At 35.3% G+C, this 19233-nt stretch overlaps 1 protein-coding gene across 1 annotated transcript in view; it reads left to right on the top strand.

Annotated features, from left to right (window-relative positions):
* Positions 1 to 5593: 5593 nt before the first annotated feature.
* The window catches only part of LOC126973763 (brefeldin A-inhibited guanine nucleotide-exchange protein 3), a 47246-nt gene continuing 33606 nt past the window's right edge, over positions 5594 to 19233 (top strand). Inside the window, exons 1-3 of the mRNA XM_050821080.1 lie at positions 5594 to 5764; positions 16227 to 16381; positions 17748 to 17867. Of these exons, the coding sequence (XP_050677037.1) occupies positions 5680 to 5764; positions 16227 to 16381; positions 17748 to 17867 (360 nt within the window). The 5' untranslated portion in view covers positions 5594 to 5679. The remainder of the gene's footprint in view (positions 5765 to 16226; positions 16382 to 17747; positions 17868 to 19233) is intronic.

Genomic DNA, 19233 nt, shown 5'->3' with positions numbered 1-19233 from the left:
GCGGGAAATTTAACAAAAATTGGGCTCGCAACACTGAAAATTATGTGGAAAATAGTTTTGATACTATGATTATTTCTGAGTGTTCTTATCTTGTATCATACGTACTTTATTCATAAACACCTTGTCAATCAAAAGGTAGGATCAAAAAAAGGAAAAATAATAAAACAACTTCAGATTCCAAATACATATTTAATTCCAGAAAATGAATTATAAATATCAACCCAGTTGCATTTAAACGGTTCCAATGCAGTATCTGATACGAGTATGCTATCCCTCTCTTTATATTTTTTTCAACAATTTTTGCGTGATCTGTATACTATTTACAGCAGAGACCAGAGTAACATCTGAAAAACAGTATTTTATTAACTGCTCTATTTTGGCGTTGTCCAGTGTCCACTCCTAAATTTCTGCTTGCTATTTTTCTTTGAAATTCAATAGCATTGAGGTCACAGTGATTAGGCGGTAATTTTGTCACTTCATAACCATACTGTTTCAACAGTTCTTCTGCTTCATATAAAGTGCTGTTTTATTCTCTTTAACAAAGCGTTGTAGTTCAGCCTAAGTAAAGCATTCCTCGAAATGGTATATTATTTTCAGCAAGCCATTTCTGAATAACAGATTTAAAAAAATTTAACATACAAGGTTTGTTCATTTGTATCACATGATAACAAGCATTATCCATTACTATACGTTATATATACACAATGGGTTTATTCAAATTGGATATTAATGTTTCATGAAATTGCTTCTATTTTTATTTTGTGGTAAATAGCAACAGTGCATTAGGAACAAACCCCTTATCTGATCCAGCAGAGCTATAATGTGATGTTTACCGGAAGAGATTTCCGATAACGCCACTGCAGCTGGTTCATGGACTTTGATTACATACAAATATAGTTCATTATAGGTTACTTTAATCATCATTTTCAGAAACATTTTGTACATTAAATATTATTAATCATATGGTGTCAGCAAGGTTATCAGTAAGTGAAATATCAAACCGCATCTTAAACATACAGGCTTTTTCAGTGGTGACTGCAGTATCATCTCATTTAGTCTTAGTTTTCACAATTTTTTTAATTGATTGCTATTTCCTTGATCGTCATCAATACTGCCACAATCTGAAATCTGCGTCATATTGTGATAAATAAATTAACATAAAGAACGATCGTAGTTATTTAGTCATTACATAAATTATGAATTCGAGCTTTAAAGGTTGATGCGTCCAATATACGATAATTTATATTTATACAATTACTTAGTTTATATCATTTAAAGAGGACTCATATATTGGATGCAGCACCTGACAAACTAATGTGTTATGTATATTACAGACCTTGTAAATTCCTCCATTTGATTGAAAAGAGTGGCTATTGAGTTTCTTATATATACTTCTCACGAGCTCAACTTTTTACGAAGATATGGTAAACTCAGCAAGTTAAAAGCAATATTTGTAGTGAAGATTCAAAAGAGCTTAGCTTAAGGCTAATTAAAAAAGTTTATTTGACTTTGACTTTGACATTGTAAATAACAAGATACGACTATAATTGCTTTTAATACGTTTTGCCATCCTATTTCTATGAATTTATTTTACTCGTCAACTCGAACAAGTCTATTCTTTATACTAGACTACGCAAAAGTGTCTACCAGGGGTGGGACGCCTTAAAGTGACGTTTTCAGAAGCCATCTGTTAGTTGGCCCGAAATTAAAAGCTTTGTCAGCTGTCACTCGCTTTGAAACCTTTCAATTTTTTTTTGTTTGTGTCACTGCCTACTGGTCATAAAATGGCGGCTACTTCTAGCGTTTGCGCATGTATGTAGCTCTCGTGTTCCTTTTTTACACTACTAAATCTATCCTTTATGTTCTATGTTGTGACAAAATTAAATAACTAACTCTACGCGCAATTTCAACATGGTAAAAAATTGCAATACCTACATTAAAAAGAAGAGCTAGTTATTTAATTGCGTCACAACATTAAAAATGAATTTTATAATTTCGAGCATATATACATTCTCCAGATAGCGCTAGTTTTCAAATAGACAGCTCATAATGAGTAGAGAGGTCTCTCTTTTCCCTATATATTATTATACTCTTTGGTGTCTACTCTTGATGCGTCGCAGTATAGGTACGTTCGTGGCCTATGTCTGCCTCGCCTGCCATGCCCTGCAAAAACTGTACTGTGCTATGCTGCCTCTTGTGGTGGCAGGATGATCCTATTACCAGAAACTAAGTTTTATGTTTTAAAATAAAATTTATAACATTTTTTATAATCGCTTTAATGAAATGCTCGCAAAATACCTTTATTTACGGTGTGTCTGTATTGCTGCATCTACTGCACTCTCTTAAATATAACGGCTGTTTTTACTTAGGTATTAATTGACATTTACTTTTTATTCTACTTACTCGTGTAAGGCATTGAGTAGGTACCTATTTGACGTTTGAGTATTTTTCTTGTATCATGTATGTAACATAATAATATATTGTAATTGAAATGATTTATAAAATTATGTGTTAAAAGAGTGCCAATGAGTTTCTGGCCAGTTTTTCTCATTTAATATCAACCTATTCCGAATTGGTTGTAAATGTAAAAAGAAAAGTAAATTTTTGACCTTTCATAAGTGTCATTTCCTTGACCGTGACCCGTTAATTTAACCATTCAATTTAATTTAACTCGCAGTAATTTGATGCTATAATATGTGCTTGTATGTACTATTATATATTCTTTGCTATATGTATGACGGAAATAGATGGGTATTTAATCACGATAGAACATATTAGAACAGTTTGATAATAATTAAAACTAAAATGCTGGGTTGCGTAGTAAAACTTTGTAAAAATAATACTACAAGAAATAAGAAAGACACTGGGATCACCTATCATCCGTAAGTATTTCGTTTTTTTTATAAAATCAATGTAAAATAACACGAACCGTAAGAGTATGTAACAAAATTTGAAAGTTTCCATTGAGTGTGAAGATGCCACGCCCACTAACATCTAATAGTTGCCGTAATTAAAAAGCTATAGTTCTTTGGTACTGCGATATCTAGTTGGACCGCAGCGGATTCAAATCCTTAATCTAAGTTATCACATTATTACATTTTGTTTTTGGTGCGCGAGATTTTGGATTTTCAAAACATGTGTTTTTTTAATTGTTATAACCAACAGTTTATCTTATACGGAATATCTTATTGAATGAATTAAAAACAACTAAGAAAATTGCAAAAAAAAACACAATTCATCCGTCAGTCATAAGAGGTGTAAGCGAAATCGATGCGAGCAAACTAACCCGAGAAGTAAAAACAGCATATTATTTATTTTATTTATTTATTTTATATTATGTTAAACACGTATCTATTACGAATGCCTCCACTTAGTCAAAGTCAAATAAACTTTATAACTTGAGCTCGTGAGAAGAACATATATAGAAACTCAACGGCCACTCATTTCAATCAAATAGAGTATTTTACAATGACTGTAATATACATAACAAATTAGTTTGTAAGGTGTTGCATCCAATATATGAGGCATGTTTAAATAATATAAATTATTTCATACACAAATAAAATTTGCTAACGGCTAACTTCGAACGGTTAGCTCAGTTGGGAGAGCACTGGCACGGAACCCCAGACGTCGTCGGTTCGAGCCTCGCATCGTTCATAAAATTTTGTTTTCAAATTTTATTTGTGTATTAATCCTAGAAGTGAGGGTTATCACTTTAAAAACATAACAAAATGCTTTAACTATTTCATGAAAAATAATAAAGAATTAAATGCATAAATATAAATTATCGTATATTGGATGCATCAACCTTTAGAGCTTGAACTCATTGTTTGTGTAAGGATGCTTCTTGAACATGATGGTCGTGATTACTGTCACAATTAGTAATTGCATCCAACAAATACAATGATTTATTAACTATAACAGGGTTCGAATCCCGGTAGGTGCAAGCATTTATATGATGAATATTGATGTTTGTTTCCGTGTCATGGATGTTTAAATGTATTTATGTATGTTTATATGTATGTGTACATGAATTTATGTATGTTTAAGTAAGTATATTGTATTAAATATATCATTGTCTTGTAACCCATACACAGGCTAATTATGCTTAGCTTGGGGCAAGATAATTTGTGTAAAAAGTGTGTCAATTATTATATTATTATTATTATTATTATAACAGGTCGACCTGGCACCACAAGCAGCACATCAGCAGCGCAAAAGATCCCAGATAATGTTCAAAACAAATGTATTCCAAAATTCAAAAGTATTGTTAAAAAACGTTTGTGTTGTAAAGGTGACTAAAGATACCACTGATTGGGAATAGAGCGACCGCCCACAGGATTTTAAAAATTATTTAAAAAAAGAAGTCCGCTGAGTTAGTTGCACCCGTTCTCCTAAGGTCTAAGGCATACCTTTTGGAATGGGTGGTAAATTTTGACATTCAATAAGTGATTTTATATCCTATTTTGAACAAAAATATTTGAATTTGAATAAGCCTTGTGTTAGTAATTTTGGTGCAGTAGGATTCCAGAAGAACAAGTGAAAGCCTAATCCCCAAGAAGAAGCCTCTACAAATTTCCACGAAAGTGTGAATTAAGGCGTCGATAGCGCAATAGGTAGAACAGTTGACTCTCAGCACGGTAACCCCCGTTCGATACTTGCCGAAACGAACCAACGTACGTTAATTCGACGGTTTATAAAGTCGCAATTCTATGGTGTTACAAAAATGTATGAGGTGATCACATTCTACCAGATGCTCCGTATTCTCTTTTAACTTTTTCTGCCATAAAAAGATTTGAGTTCCTCGGTTGGCAAAGTATAAGATTTTTCAACGAACATGAAGAAATACTGGTTAAAACATGAAAGTTTCATTGCAGGCACTCCCCACTAAACAATATAATTAACAAAAATTGTCTGATAGTTATTAAATTATTAACTGTCTTAAAAGATGACGTGGACATTGCCATTGAAAAAAGCCCAAGGAAATAGAGAAAATTTAAAAAGATAATTTGATTATTAATACGCAAACGAAACTTATTAATAATTATATATATTTAGGCCATTTTACGGAAATACTACTTTAATTAAGGTGCAGTTGAACCCGTGGTGTGAAGACGAGGAAAAAAACATTTTCCGTGCATAGTTATTCGTTATCTAAACTATCGAGAATGTCGAGATCATGAGAATAGAAATTGACACATCACTTATAATATCAATTACCAACAGGGTGTAGTAAAACCCATGGTGTGACGACGAGGAAAAAAATTTACTCGTAGTCACACTGGTGTGACCAGGAGTCGGGAATGGATAAAAAGGACGTGCGTGCACATGAAAGGAGCGCAATAAATCCTTGGACTTAGTACTTACAATCCTAACAAAACTGTTTTAATGTAGATTCCAATTTATAGAGAATATGAATGACGACATTTACATAGTAGGTACTTTATTATTGATTTTGTTGTTCCGAGCATGCTCGAATGCTGCGCGTTTGTAGATAACAAGCAGTCAAACACCCAGTGAGGAGTGAGGACTCACTCCCTCTGCCCCACCCCTCGCCCCGGGCCTCAGTCTTCATCCTCAGTATCTACTCAGTTCTGCAACGAGTAGGTAGTTTTAACGTCGCGCAAAGCAATTGTGTTAATGCAAACATACAAAATGTTTGCCGGTGTGATTGCATAAATGGAAGAATTGCTGCAAGAAATAATAAAAGAATCTACTTCCCCGAAGCTAAACGTTCTGAAGAAATCATGTCAGGCTGGCTTGGGTGAGTGCATAATCGATAACCAATATGTAGGTAGGAACCTACCTACATTGCAGCTTTCAAGATCTAGTTTGCACAAAAGTTTTATTATTTTCATTTATTTTACATATTTTGTCTTATTGCTTTATTGAATCTTGGAAACCTGTTAATAATTGTTAACATGTAAGTAGTTCATACAATCTATATTTTATATTATATTATTGAATTATAGCTATGTTATGTGTATTAAGATTTCAGACGTATAAATATAATAATTGTAATATTGACAATCAAATATTTGTATGCGGAATTATTGGCGAATTGTGCTGTGCATCTATCATTGTGTCTATAACTATATTACCACATTTAAGGAACTTTGATGTTGGCTTTATTTAAAGTCTATAAAAAATCTATTTAGATACTTACAAAATTTAAATATGATGTGTGACCTACGAAAGAAAAGATATTATTTAAAACCACGGACTAGTAAAAAAAGGACGCCGTGATATTAGCAAGTGAAGCACCTTTATGCTAGTGTGTGTACTTTGTGCGGTTACGGGGTATGCCAGATACACAATTTTTTTTCCCTTAAGTAATCATATATCCACAAATACTTTTATAGTATTGTTTTTACACTTTTTCACAACGCACGACGTCATTTTTAAAATATTTTATTGCGACGCAAACTGATCCGTCACAGACGATGGCAAATCTCATAATGGCGGCCGATCGGCTTGTATTAGTGTAAGTGCATGCGTGGGGCTATGTATTTACATGTTTACCGGCTTGTTTTGGTACCTCACTGTTATGTAAGGTGACACAGAGTCCTTCTGATTTTACTCATCCGTGTTTAAAACGTTGGGGAGGTGTTTTAGGTTTTGAGTGACTTTTTACTTTGTAGGTACTTAGGTCACAGAATCGTAGGCATAAAATTAAAACTATCACTTGCCAGTACCTACCTAATGCAAAATTTAAAAATTATAATAAGCATATTATTTGAAATAAGCTGAGCCTGCAGTTCGAGCCTTCGATTTGATCTTCGCTTCAAACAATCTTTCCATATTATATTATCTATATACTTAATAACCACAACGACCTCTATGGAATCAATTTCCTACGACGTAGTTTCTACGACGCGGACGTTGAAGTCGGAAGTACTTAAATATAATTTCTCCATATAAACGTTCACAGGTGTTTTCTCCTTGGATTTTAGCCCTAGATGAATATTTTTTTAATAAGATCATTGAGCGAATCGAAGCGAAGCTCCCACCGGGTGACTCCAATTTACTTCTGTGTTTATTTGTCGGCCATTTCTGGACTGATTAAAAAAAATTTGAACACATAGAAATCTTTCGAAATTTTCTAGGCAGTATTTTGAATTTCGACTTGATTCAATTATTATAAATAAAAACAAACATGATTTACAAATTACTCTAAATTAGCACGCGCTATTTATATTTATTAAAAAATTGAGCCCATTGATCAAATCACAATAAGTTTTTATTGTAACACTGTTAATTATTAAAATTATTTTGTTTTGTTTTTGTACACAGACTACTTAACCTCGCTTCCCTCAAATATACGAGCGACTGCGGCATCCTTGTTACTATTGCCTGTGTCTCTCTGTTTTGCTTTATTGATAGTTTTGTTTTTGTGCTGGATTACTTTAGGCAATACTTACTCCAATTACCAGCCACTCCAGTTACCAGTGGTAGGCTCCTTTGCACAGGATGCCGACTAGATTATGGGTACCACAACGGCGCCTATTTCTATCGTGAAGCAGTAATGCTTACATTACTATGTTTTGGTCTGAAGGGCGCCGTAGCTAGTGAAATTACTGGGCAATGGGACTTAACATCTTATGTCTCAAGCTGACGAGCGCAGTTGTAGTGCCGCTCAGAATTTTTGGGGTTTTTCAAGAATCCTGAGCGGCACTGCATTATAATGGGCAGGGAGTATCAATTACCATCAGCTGGACATCCTGCCCGTCTCGTACCGTATTTTATAAAAAAAAATACTAAAAACGCCTCGTATAAGACCACAAAAATGGGCCGAGTATACAAGTTGACAACAATAAGCTGAAAAAGTTAGTCTGTCACAGTGAAGCGGGATAGACAAAATAAATCGTACTACATAATATTAAGTTCAAATTTCGTAGGTAAAAGAAGGTATTAATTTATACATTTACCAGCTGACCCAGCAAACGATGTATTGCCGATATTAAAATCGCGATACAAAAGTAACTGTTGATCTTAGATGGGTGCAAATTTGAAGTTGTATGACTCATAATCAAACAAATTAAAAAAGAATGTCAAAAAATTAAAAAAAAAATCGTGTGGACCACCCTTAACATTTAGGGGGATGAAAAATGGATGTTGTCCGATTCTCAGACCTACCCAATATGCACTCAAAATTTCATGAGAATCAGTCAAGAGAATCAGTCGGAGGAGTTCAAAGTTTAACACCATGACACGAGAATTTTATATATTAGAAGAAGATGTACTTAATTATAATTAGGTACTTAAATATAATTAGTTAGTAATCATATTTTGGTTCGACAGCAAGCTTGTTTTTAACGAGCACGACGTTCAGCTGATGGTAATTGGTACCCTACCCATTATAATGCAGTTCCGCTCAAGAAGATTTTGATGCATTAGCAATCACAAGATTTTCAACATAATTAAACTTATGCAGTGCATCTTCGCTTTGATTAAAAGAAGCTACATAGCGTCTTAAATAATTAATCGACAGTCTCAGTGACTGCTAACCGCTGCCACAAGAGGTAATAGGTACCTACGTGTTGGTAGCGTATTAAACGGGATGAATAATTGTATTAAGGCGACATTTATATCGTATATACAAAGAAACATCGTTATTAGTGTACATAAAAATGGTAGTTCGCTACTGGTGTTTAAAGTTCGCTACTGGTGTCGTAAGTTCGCTACTGGTGTCTTAAGTTCGCTACTGGTGTTTTAAGTTCGCTACTGATGTTTCAAGTTCGCTACTGGTGTTTCAAGTTCGCTACTAGTGTTGCAAGTTCGCTACTGGTGTTTCAAGTTCGCTACTAGTGTTGCAAGTTCGCTACTGGTGTTGCAAGTTCGCTACTGATGTTGCAAGTTCGCTACTGGTGTTGCAAGTTCGCTACTGATGTTGCAAGTTCGCTACGGGTGTTTAAAGTTCGCTACTTCAGTGTGACGTGAAAGAGGTTGGAAAGTATAAGAAGACAGCAATAAGTCATTTTCATGAAAGCTCTAAAAAGGGATAACTGTGTAATATATGCGATAGGGTTAGCGACGAAATTGCGAGCATTCAGTGAAGAAACAGTCTAGAAACATGACATGATTATCAAGCGCTTCCGTGCGAAAGATTCAAACAGATTTACAAACACTACATTAATTATTCCACCTTCTCAATTTTCTCGAATATTCTGGACCGCTGTTATGTTACATAGTTTATCGACAGAATACATGCATAGCGTATTTTGAACGACCACAAAATCATATTCCAGAAGAAAAACATCCAGTGCTCTGTGAACGGCTAGATAACTTGGCGTTGACGTATTTATCACGGGGAGAGTTCCGAAAAGTTGTTTCACCCTTTCCTGCCGCCGAATTCCACCTTCTCACGACACGCCAAATTAGGATATCATCTGCACCAGCTGGATGTGTGGAGTTCCACCACAGTGCTGTATTCAAGTAACATTCTTCCACGTACGATGAAGCTGTGGAATGACGATACGACATGGCTAACCTTCAAAGAATGCGCGTACATTTTTTGAAAGGGCCGGCAGCGCTCTTTTTAATCCTCTGGTATTACAGGGGAATGTGGGCGGCGGTGATCACTTAACATCAGGTCAATCCGTATGCTCGTTTTTCCTCTTTTCCATAAAAAATCCTCATACAACAACTTGTATCCCGAACAACCACAAATTAGTATACAAAATACAGATGCAGAAACTTACAAACGACCTGTTGGGAGACAGTGAGGTGTCCATCATTATTTCTGAAGCCAAGTACTGATTTATTTCTAAGACTGATAATTAATCAGTATCTATCCAATAAATATTTCGATAAAGATTCACCTGTATTTCTTTTCTCCATACTTAATTTAGTGCTGCACATACCTACCTGTGGAATAATAATTGTTGAAAGGAATAGTGGCGACACTTTAAATAAAAAATGAAGACGCATTGGGCTGGTTTTTCCAGTTCCGTTTCGAGCTTGGTAACTATACTCATAAGGTTTGCATACCTTGTTCTATTTTGATGAATTTGTGTCATCCACCATTATCTAGAACTTCTTTTAGGATTCCGTACCTCAAAAGGAATGACCTTTATGGGATCACTTTGTTGTCCGTCCGTATGTCAAGACGATTTATCTTGGAAACGCGTGGAGATATTGAGTTGATATACTCAGGTCTACAGTATCTTGAAGCTGTGAATTTCTTTTTATGACAATAAGGGATGAGACGAGCAGGACGTTCAGCTGATGGTAATTGATACGCCCTACTGATTACAGTACAGTGCCGCTCAGGGTTCTTGAAAAACCCAAAAATTGTAAACGGCACTACAGATGCGCTCGTCACCTTGAGACATAAGATGTTAAGTCTCATTTGCCCAGTAATTTCACAAGCTACGGCGCCCTTCCGACCGAAACACAATAATTTACACATTACTGCTTCACGGCAGTAATAGCCGCCGTTGTGGTACCTATAAACGATCCGCATCCTGTGCAAAGGAGCCTCCCACTGGTCAATCAAACGTCTAATTTAACGCAAAAAAGATACGACCGTTTATGCTGCGAAAAACGTATAGCGTACAAACGTATAGCCACGACCTCCGGCGTTCCGTGCCGGTGTTGTAACCAACTGAGCCAATCGTTCGAGTAGCGTATCGTTACCAAATCTTGTTTGCTTTGTTCAACTCTCAGGTTGGCTCAGTTGGTTAGAGCACCGGCACGGAACGCCGGAGGTCGTGGGTTCGAGTCCCACATCGTTCATAAAATTTACCACCTCATTTGAAAATAAAGCCGAAATATGGAACATGCTACAAATTACACCATAATAAGCTTCGGCTGCTATATCTATACATTGCCGCATTTACTCCAGTTGTTTAAAATAACCTTGGTCAATAAACAGCAATGTAAAACATTAATTTAGTTCCGATTTGATTCGGACAGCGACATTTGACACACGACTATAGTTGGACCTTTACAAACGTGCGTACTGAGTCATAAATCAATTTTATCAGATCTCTCGCTCACACTTATTGTCATATCGGAACTCTCGCTTGCACTGCTAGTGTTGTGTGCAACAAAGAATGGATTTGTCGATAGTCATTAGCAGGTAATTAAGGTTAACGAAATAATGCAAAATATTTTAATTTTAACAAAGTTAAGTTGGTGAATAATGCGTCCATGGTTCGCTTATGAAAGTCTAATGACAATTATAACGCAATTTCCCCAAACACCTACATTTGACTTTATTGCATTAGTCATGGGCTACCTGCGTCCGAGCGGCATTATCGATAACGAGTTGTGCGGCATTGTCACACTCACATCCCTTTGATGTAATGTTTTATGACTCAGTTCGCACGTTTGTAATGGCCCAACTATAAATAGAAAAATGTGCTTACATTTTCTTTAAGCACACTTGTGCGGTTCCGCTATGAGATAGCGAATGATATCGATCTAAAATATTAACTTTTTCCAGAAAGTATTTCATTACGTGATCTGTATTCAAGTGTGTACTGCCACTGTTATACAATATTTGCGCTTAAAATATACAATCAAGAAAGCACTTGATAATGGATCACGTAGATAGAGGCTTACTGAAATATGGACTTTAGTTCATTCGGTTCGATCATTCACCTGTCAGACATTATATTATACAGTATCTTATACATAAACTAGCTGACCCGACAGGCGTCGTTCTGTGCATACTAAACAAAATACTGTTTTTTTTTTTTTTAATTTAGGAATTATTTTGTAAAATATGCTCCTTGTCAATTGGCGTTCTATATTATGTATAGATTAAAGAACGTCATTGCTCCCTGTTGTTATAATGAAATTGTTTCACAGCAGAACTGTCAAACCGTGCGTCAATAAATTCTCTCATAGAAAATATGTCCATACAAAACAAATATTGGAAATAAAAATAATTATGGGTCCCAAATCGAAATAAAAACTATTATATCTCTCAAGTTAGACTAAACTGCACTCCATGAAGTAATCCCCATTAAAATCCGTTCATTAGTTTAGGAGTCCATCGCGGACAAACAACGTGTCACGTAATTTATATATATTAACATAGTGAAAATGGTCTTTGTTTGAGGCTCAATCACGCCTAAACTACTGATCGTATCGACATTAAACTACCACCATTCGATGCGAAATTTATTCTAGATGGTTTTATGTCTACTTATTTTTTTATTGTTTAATTTATTTCCTTTTAAAATTCGACCAGCGAAGCGGGCGGGAACGGCTAGTATATACATATATATATAATGAAAATGGTGTTTGTTTGAGTCTCAATCACGCCTAAACCACTGATCGTATCAACATAAAACTGCCACCATTCGATCCGAAATGTATCCTAGATGGTTTATGGCAACTTATTTCGTTCTACTACGAATTCCAACGTTCCTTCATTAGTTTATTTCCTTTTAAATGCGGGCGGGAATGGCTAGTACCTATAATGTATATTTATGAGGTTATATATGCCCTGGATTCGTGGAAGGCCTTTGGTGTGGGATGGTACTTGTTTTTAAATTGAGAACATATCGAAACTGCCGAAAACCTAAGCCGGAGGAAATATCATCACTCGTTGAAGATATTTGATTTTTTTGGGTTGGAGGTGATGGGTCCTTGGGATTCACCTTCACAAAAAACTCATACCTAACAGTACAATTTGTTATTTTTAAAGTGATACCCCTCACTTCTGGGATTAACTAAACTTGAAACCTCAACTCAAACCGCCGACCTCGCGGTTTCCGTTCACCGGTTCAACGGTTAACTCAGTTGGAAAGAGCGCTCGCAGGCGCCTTATCTTAATGATAAGTAATTTATTATTGTATGTTTAATTGTTTAAATATATCCAATTTATCAGGACTAAAAAATATATTTCTTAAATTTGAAAAAAAAAAGACGTAATTTGAAATACATCGTTTCCCCGATCTCTCCCTGACCTATTGTTTGATCACAATCTCAAAAGTAAGCGTACTATAATCTCTAAATAATATAAATTAAAATCCTCTGCTACTCAAAAACTATTGCACCCATTTAGATGCGGTTTTCACCAATGGATAGTGCGGTTCTCGAGGAAGGTTGTAGTATATAATTTGTTAAGTTTTTGTATACATTTTTGTAATTATCATTAACGATATTTTTTGTAGGTGTCGGAAAAAATAAGACGTCTGGGAGCTTTGAGATAGTATAAAAAAATAATGTATGGCGGAATTGTGCATCATATGTAGGTCTACAGAACTCTGCGATGGCATATGTCTATCTCTTAAGGCTATACTATATCCATTTTAATATTAAAAAAAATTGGCAATTAGAAAGCTGTAGGTAATCTAAAAGCTGTTTGTGCAAATACGATATTAATTCTTATCATTTCCTTTGGACAGAGCAGCGTCTGTCGGGTCAGCTATCATAATATATATAAATTACGTGACACGTTGTTTGTCCGCGATGGACTCCTAAACTAATGAACGGATTTTAATGGGGATTACTTCATGGAGTGCAGTTTGGTCCAACTTGAGAGATAGGATAGTTTTTATTTCGATTTGGGACCCATAATTATTTTTATTTTCAATATTTGTTTTGTATGGACATATTTTCTATGAAAGAATTTAGTGACGCACGGTTTGACAGTTCCACTGTCAAACAATTTCATTATATCAACAGGCAGCATTTTTTACAAAATAATTCTTGATTTTTTGAAATATTAGTGGCAAATTCCTATAAACCAGTAAGTATTTTTTTATTATGTACAGAATCTGCAGGTATATAGTAATTAGAACTAGCTGACACGCAGTTCTGTTCATAACTAGATGACCCGACAGACGTAGTTCTGGTCATAATAAAAAAAAAACTTTTGCGGGTGAAGTTACGAAAAATCCGTTCTAACCTTTGCTCGGCGAAAGTAATATTCCTACCAAACTTCAACCCCCTTATTCATAACAGTCTGCTAACTTAAAGCATTGTTAATTCTCACTCTGTCTTCTTCTATTGACCTAAGTCAGAATGAGAAAAAACAGCTCCTTAGCGGCTGTTTAAAGTTAGCGGACCATTATGAATAAGGGGGCAAGTATCTACGGTTTATGGTTACAGAGATATATGGATGAGTCAATACAAGATTTTATACATATTTTAGAAATAATGACGTATGTAATTGTAACTGTGTTTTTAAATTAGATTTTTGCGTTAAAGTTACATTTTATATTTTCATTTTAGTTATCCCGACGTTTCAAGACCTTTCCAGATCTCGTTTTCAGGGGGCAGCTGTTCGTGCTGCGTGCACCTTGGTTATAGACAGTCACAGTAAAAAAAAAAACTAAAGAAATTTATATTATGACTGTTCATTTATGAATATTTAATATTCGTTCACAAAAATCTTCACCTTTTTGCTCTTAATAGTGATTTTCATTATTATAACACTAGAAATAAGGGATTGCTTGTAACTAATTCTAGTAGGCTTCATAATAATAGAATATTGACACACTTTTACACAAATTATCTTGCCCCAAACTAGGCATAGCCTGTACTATGGTTGCAAGACAACGATATATTTAATACAATATACTTACTTAAACATACATAGATACATATAAAAATTCCATGACTCGGAAACAAACATCCATATTCATCATATAAATGAATGCACCTACGAATACGGTTCGAATCCCGGTAGGAGTCCCCCTCTAGCTTAGTAGTCAAGGTCACTAACCATTCGGCTATATGGGTCGTCATAAGATACATAATAGGTTTAAGGGTAAATGTACACTTTTGTATAATATAGTCCCAGCTACTGTTCAGGCATTATCTATAAATAAATTTAATTTTTTTATCAAAAAATGGCTCTGTCGTAAATCCTAGTGCACCACAGCTGAATAACTAAGTGATCGGACAGCCTGGGACTAGATTATGATTATTTTATAGCGATAACAAATCCAATACAATATTATGTATAATATCTTATTAAAAATAGCGCAAAAAATTATTTCTGGGAGAGCGTCTTCTCTTTCAGAGCGCCATTTGTTTCCGAAATGGTGGTAGTGTTAGATGCGACATTAAAAACAATTCTACAGGAATAAATTTAAGGAAAATAAATGCCTAATTTGCCTTTTAATAATGATGCCCCTATAATGTGTTTAATAGACTCGATAAGTGAATTTTCTAGAAACTTTCATAACCAGAATGTTAACACCAGGAACAGAAATAAGCTTATAATGCCTACTACTCGGCTAAGTCCTGTTAGTAAGTCTTTTGTGGGGCGATGTATATGCTTTTACACCAAGATCCCAGAAAATGTTCAAAAGAAAAGTATTACGTTACTCAAAAGAATTGTTAAAAACGTTTGCGTGGTAAAGATTACTATAACATAAATAATTTTCTTAATGATACCACAGATTGAGAATGGAGCGACCGTCCTCAGGCGATCAAATAATAAGTTCAATTGTGCAATATTACTTTCTAAACATATTTTTTGATGAAAAAGTTTTTTGCACCCATTCTGCTCAAGTATGAGGCATTCATTTTGGAATTGGCGGTAGTTTTTTTGACTTTCAATCATATTTTGAATTAAAATATTTGAATTTGAATAATTTTAATAATCGAACTCGAAAACACAAGTCACGAAATTATCCTTGCTTATTTTTCTCGCAAATAAAAAGCTAAAGATAGTTGATAAGTTCAAATACTTAGGTCACATCATTTCGAATGACTTAAGAGATGACTATGACATAAAGAGGGGGCGTAGAGTGCTGTCAGTGAGGAGTAATATGGTCGCCCGCAGGTTTGCTCGAAGCACAAATAATGTTAAAGCGTTATTATTCAAAGCATTCTGCCAGTCTTTTTACTCGAGCGGCTTGTGGGTGTCATATTCGCGCAGGGCTTATAGCGTTCTACGTGTCACATATAACAATACGTTTGGGAGGCTGTTGGGGCTACCATGGCGTTGTAGCGCTTCTGGAATGTTTGCTGAGGCATCTGTGGATGGTTTCCATGCCATAATTCGCAAAAAAGCGGTTTCCATGTTGCAGCGTCTTCGTGTTAGCAGTAACAGCATCCTAAAGATGATTGCTGCCAGAGCTGACTGTTCCTTCCAGAAACACTGGATACAGTTAGCTCTAAGTTTTTAAATATATTCCACTAATAATACTAACGTAGTACATAAGAAATATTGTTACTAATATATATGGAGGTCTCTCTGAATTAAATAAAAAAATAAATAATTTGAATTTGATTTCGATGTCCATATTCCACAGACCTATTGCGTGCGCAGGAATGCGGCCTACGCTCGACCCGTCACAACCTGAGCCTGCCGGCTCACGAGATCCGGCGCGCTCTTTTCTTGCCTTTGCAGCTCGCTTTAGACAGCAAGCGACCCCGCCTCATCGCCTTCGCCCTCGAGGGTCTGCATGTTAGTATTTAAATAAATTTCGTTTTATTTCAAAGATTACATATACATTTTTAGTGGTTGAGACTTCCCAGTAAGTTGTCTTAGGTACATGGGAATATCTCGCAACTTCCTTAGTAGATACATTTTATTTAATAAACAATATAGAAATAAACATAAATGATTAAAAACCAAATTTTACAATTATCGCGAAATGAAAACATTTCTGAAAACTGTGTGTTTGTGTGTGAGTGAGTGTGTGCATGTGGGTTTGAATTTGGACCTTTAATTGGGTCCATTTATAGAATGCGTGTGTTTGTCATGTCAGTGTCCATAATGTTTTAATAAAGAGACTTCCACCTCAAAGTATATAATAAGCCCGTCAACTTAACTTGGGACCTGGCTCGAATGACAGTTCTAGGAAGTGAGACAGTCAGCAAGAGACCTCAACAACAGCGGTTTTTTTTATGTATGAAAATAAGGGGTTGAGACGAGCAGGACGTTCAGCTGATGGTATTTGATACGCCCTGCCCATTACATTGTAATGCCGCTCAAGATTATTGAAAAACCCAAAAATTCTGAGCGGCTCTACAACTGCGCTCAATTTACAATTTGCCCAGTAGTTTCACTAGCTACGGCGCCCTTCAGACCGAAATACAGCAATGTTTACACATTACTGCTTCACGGCATAAATAGGCGCCGTTGTGGTACCCATAATCTAGCCGGCATCCTGTGCAAAGGAGCCTCCCACTGTATATAACATATAGATAAGTTTGTTTATCTAGCAATCCGTCAAATAAACCGCATAATGATACCTAGGCTAGTGTAAGCGCCGAGTTTGGCGCCAAAACAGCCCGGCATGCAATAGGTTGCGGGCGCGCGGGAAGTGAGCGTGAAATGGCATTGGGCTGGATATATCTGCAAAAGACAATAGATGGACACTGAAATTAACAAAACGAAAGGGACTGGTAACGATAAGACCCAAGAGGCTATCGGTCGATGACATACTACCGATAGCGGGAAAGGAAAAAATGAAAACAGGCTAGGAAAAAAGGTGGAGGAGGTAAAAAGCCTTGATTTACCTAAATAAAACACGAAAGGGTCCGTATTAAATAAATATCACTATATTAACTATAATTACCTAGTTATTAGCAGCAAGCTTACAACCTTATTTAATATTAAAGATAATTGAAATGTAAAAACAATTTCGGAATAAATAGACCTTTATTATTATTTCCTCCGGCTTCTTTCCAAAAGGAGATTTTTTAGTTTTCTAAAATAGAATTTACTGTCTGTCCGGTGTCAACATTAATATCGAACTCGGGACGGGCTACTGGTTTTAATTAATCAATTGTTAAGCTTTGCATTATAACGTGAGAAATGATTCCAGAAAATTCTACGCGACGACCGGTTCCATAGTGGGGTTGAGCCTGAAGATGATTCCCTCTGGACTCCCTCACAACTCCTCTCCACAACTTCTTCCATTACTCACCAATCACCCGACACTCAGGTAAGTCTGTGCTCTTTCGTATACTTGCGTAAGCACTTGTGTAAATCTTTCTTCACTTCAAAAATGTACTTATGTATGTACACCGACTACACTGTGATTAATGAACCGATTTTCGTGATTTTACTATATATTGATGCGGAATAGGCAATTAAAATTTCACATAATTTGGCCCCGTAGTTTTCATTTTAAATACATTTTTCTGAAAGGCCTTCCTCTTTTAAAGGCTTAAAAAATATATTCACATTGTATATGGCCGCTGTGATACATCCCAATGACATTTCAAATTTCATATTATCTAAACAAAAAACGAATAAGAAATAAGAAGAAATTATGTAAAAAAAACAATAGCTCACTGGTATGATTGGCCTCGATTTAGATGTACCTTCATTGGTGCATAGGCAAACAGATGATCTGCTGCAGATCACATCTGAGTAACCCTTGATTATTGCAAATTTTTTCACTCACTCGTATGGAACCCTAAGAATACGTACGTATATATAATCCATATGACAGTATAATAATTTTGAATTTTATCTCAGCCGCATCATAAACCTTGTAAAAGATATCCATATTGTTAATATCACTAACATTGCGCGGCGGCCATCTTGTTTAAAGAAAATAATAACCTAAGCTTGACCAACGGTGTTGATATTTTTTAATCTACTGTTAAAACACAATATAATATGTATTTTACTTTCTTCCATCTATGTTGATGACATTTCGTGAGCTATGACACAAAAATGCATGGAACTCATATTAGTTATTTATGCAACTGTTGTGTAATAAGGGGTATTAAAACACGAATGTGGATTTATCTCACGAGGCAAAGCCGAGTGTGATAATAGTATCACGTGAGTGTTTTAATACCTAATTATCAACAGTTGCATACAAGACTTTATCTACACCCAAAATATGAATCCTCTAAAAGATTCTGGAACAGTTAGCTTAGTGCTAACATTGAAACAGCCAGTCCTAGTAGTAACCTAATATTATCCATTACTGATTATATACAAATAAACTAAGTATTAATGAAAGAATTATTTATTTTAGTAGTAATTTACATTTTGTATAGTGCAATAATTAAAATTCACGTGAATATTATGTTCTTTTGGAAATTAATCGCTCATTTTTTGGAAACAAAACAAGAAAAATATCGAAGAAAAATGGCGGGGATTCGAATAACCTACTTTTTTTACGGCGCGCGACGTTCTGATGGTGTGGAACGAGCGTAAACCAAAATGTTCTTTTTTTGAAATTCATACAGATGCCACGCATCGAGCAATAAGAATGTGGCTGTCTGTTAAAACTCTTTGAGCATGAAGGGAATGAAAAAAAAATAGGAGTGTTGTTATGAAATTCAGTACAA

The sequence above is a fragment of the Leptidea sinapis genome, chromosome 30 (assembly GCF_905404315.1).
Source record: "Leptidea sinapis chromosome 30, ilLepSina1.1, whole genome shotgun sequence".
Lineage (NCBI taxonomy): Eukaryota > Metazoa > Arthropoda > Insecta > Lepidoptera > Pieridae > Leptidea > Leptidea sinapis.
Note: the sequence above shows the minus strand (reverse complement) of the source record. Positions and strands in the feature narration are given on the sequence as shown.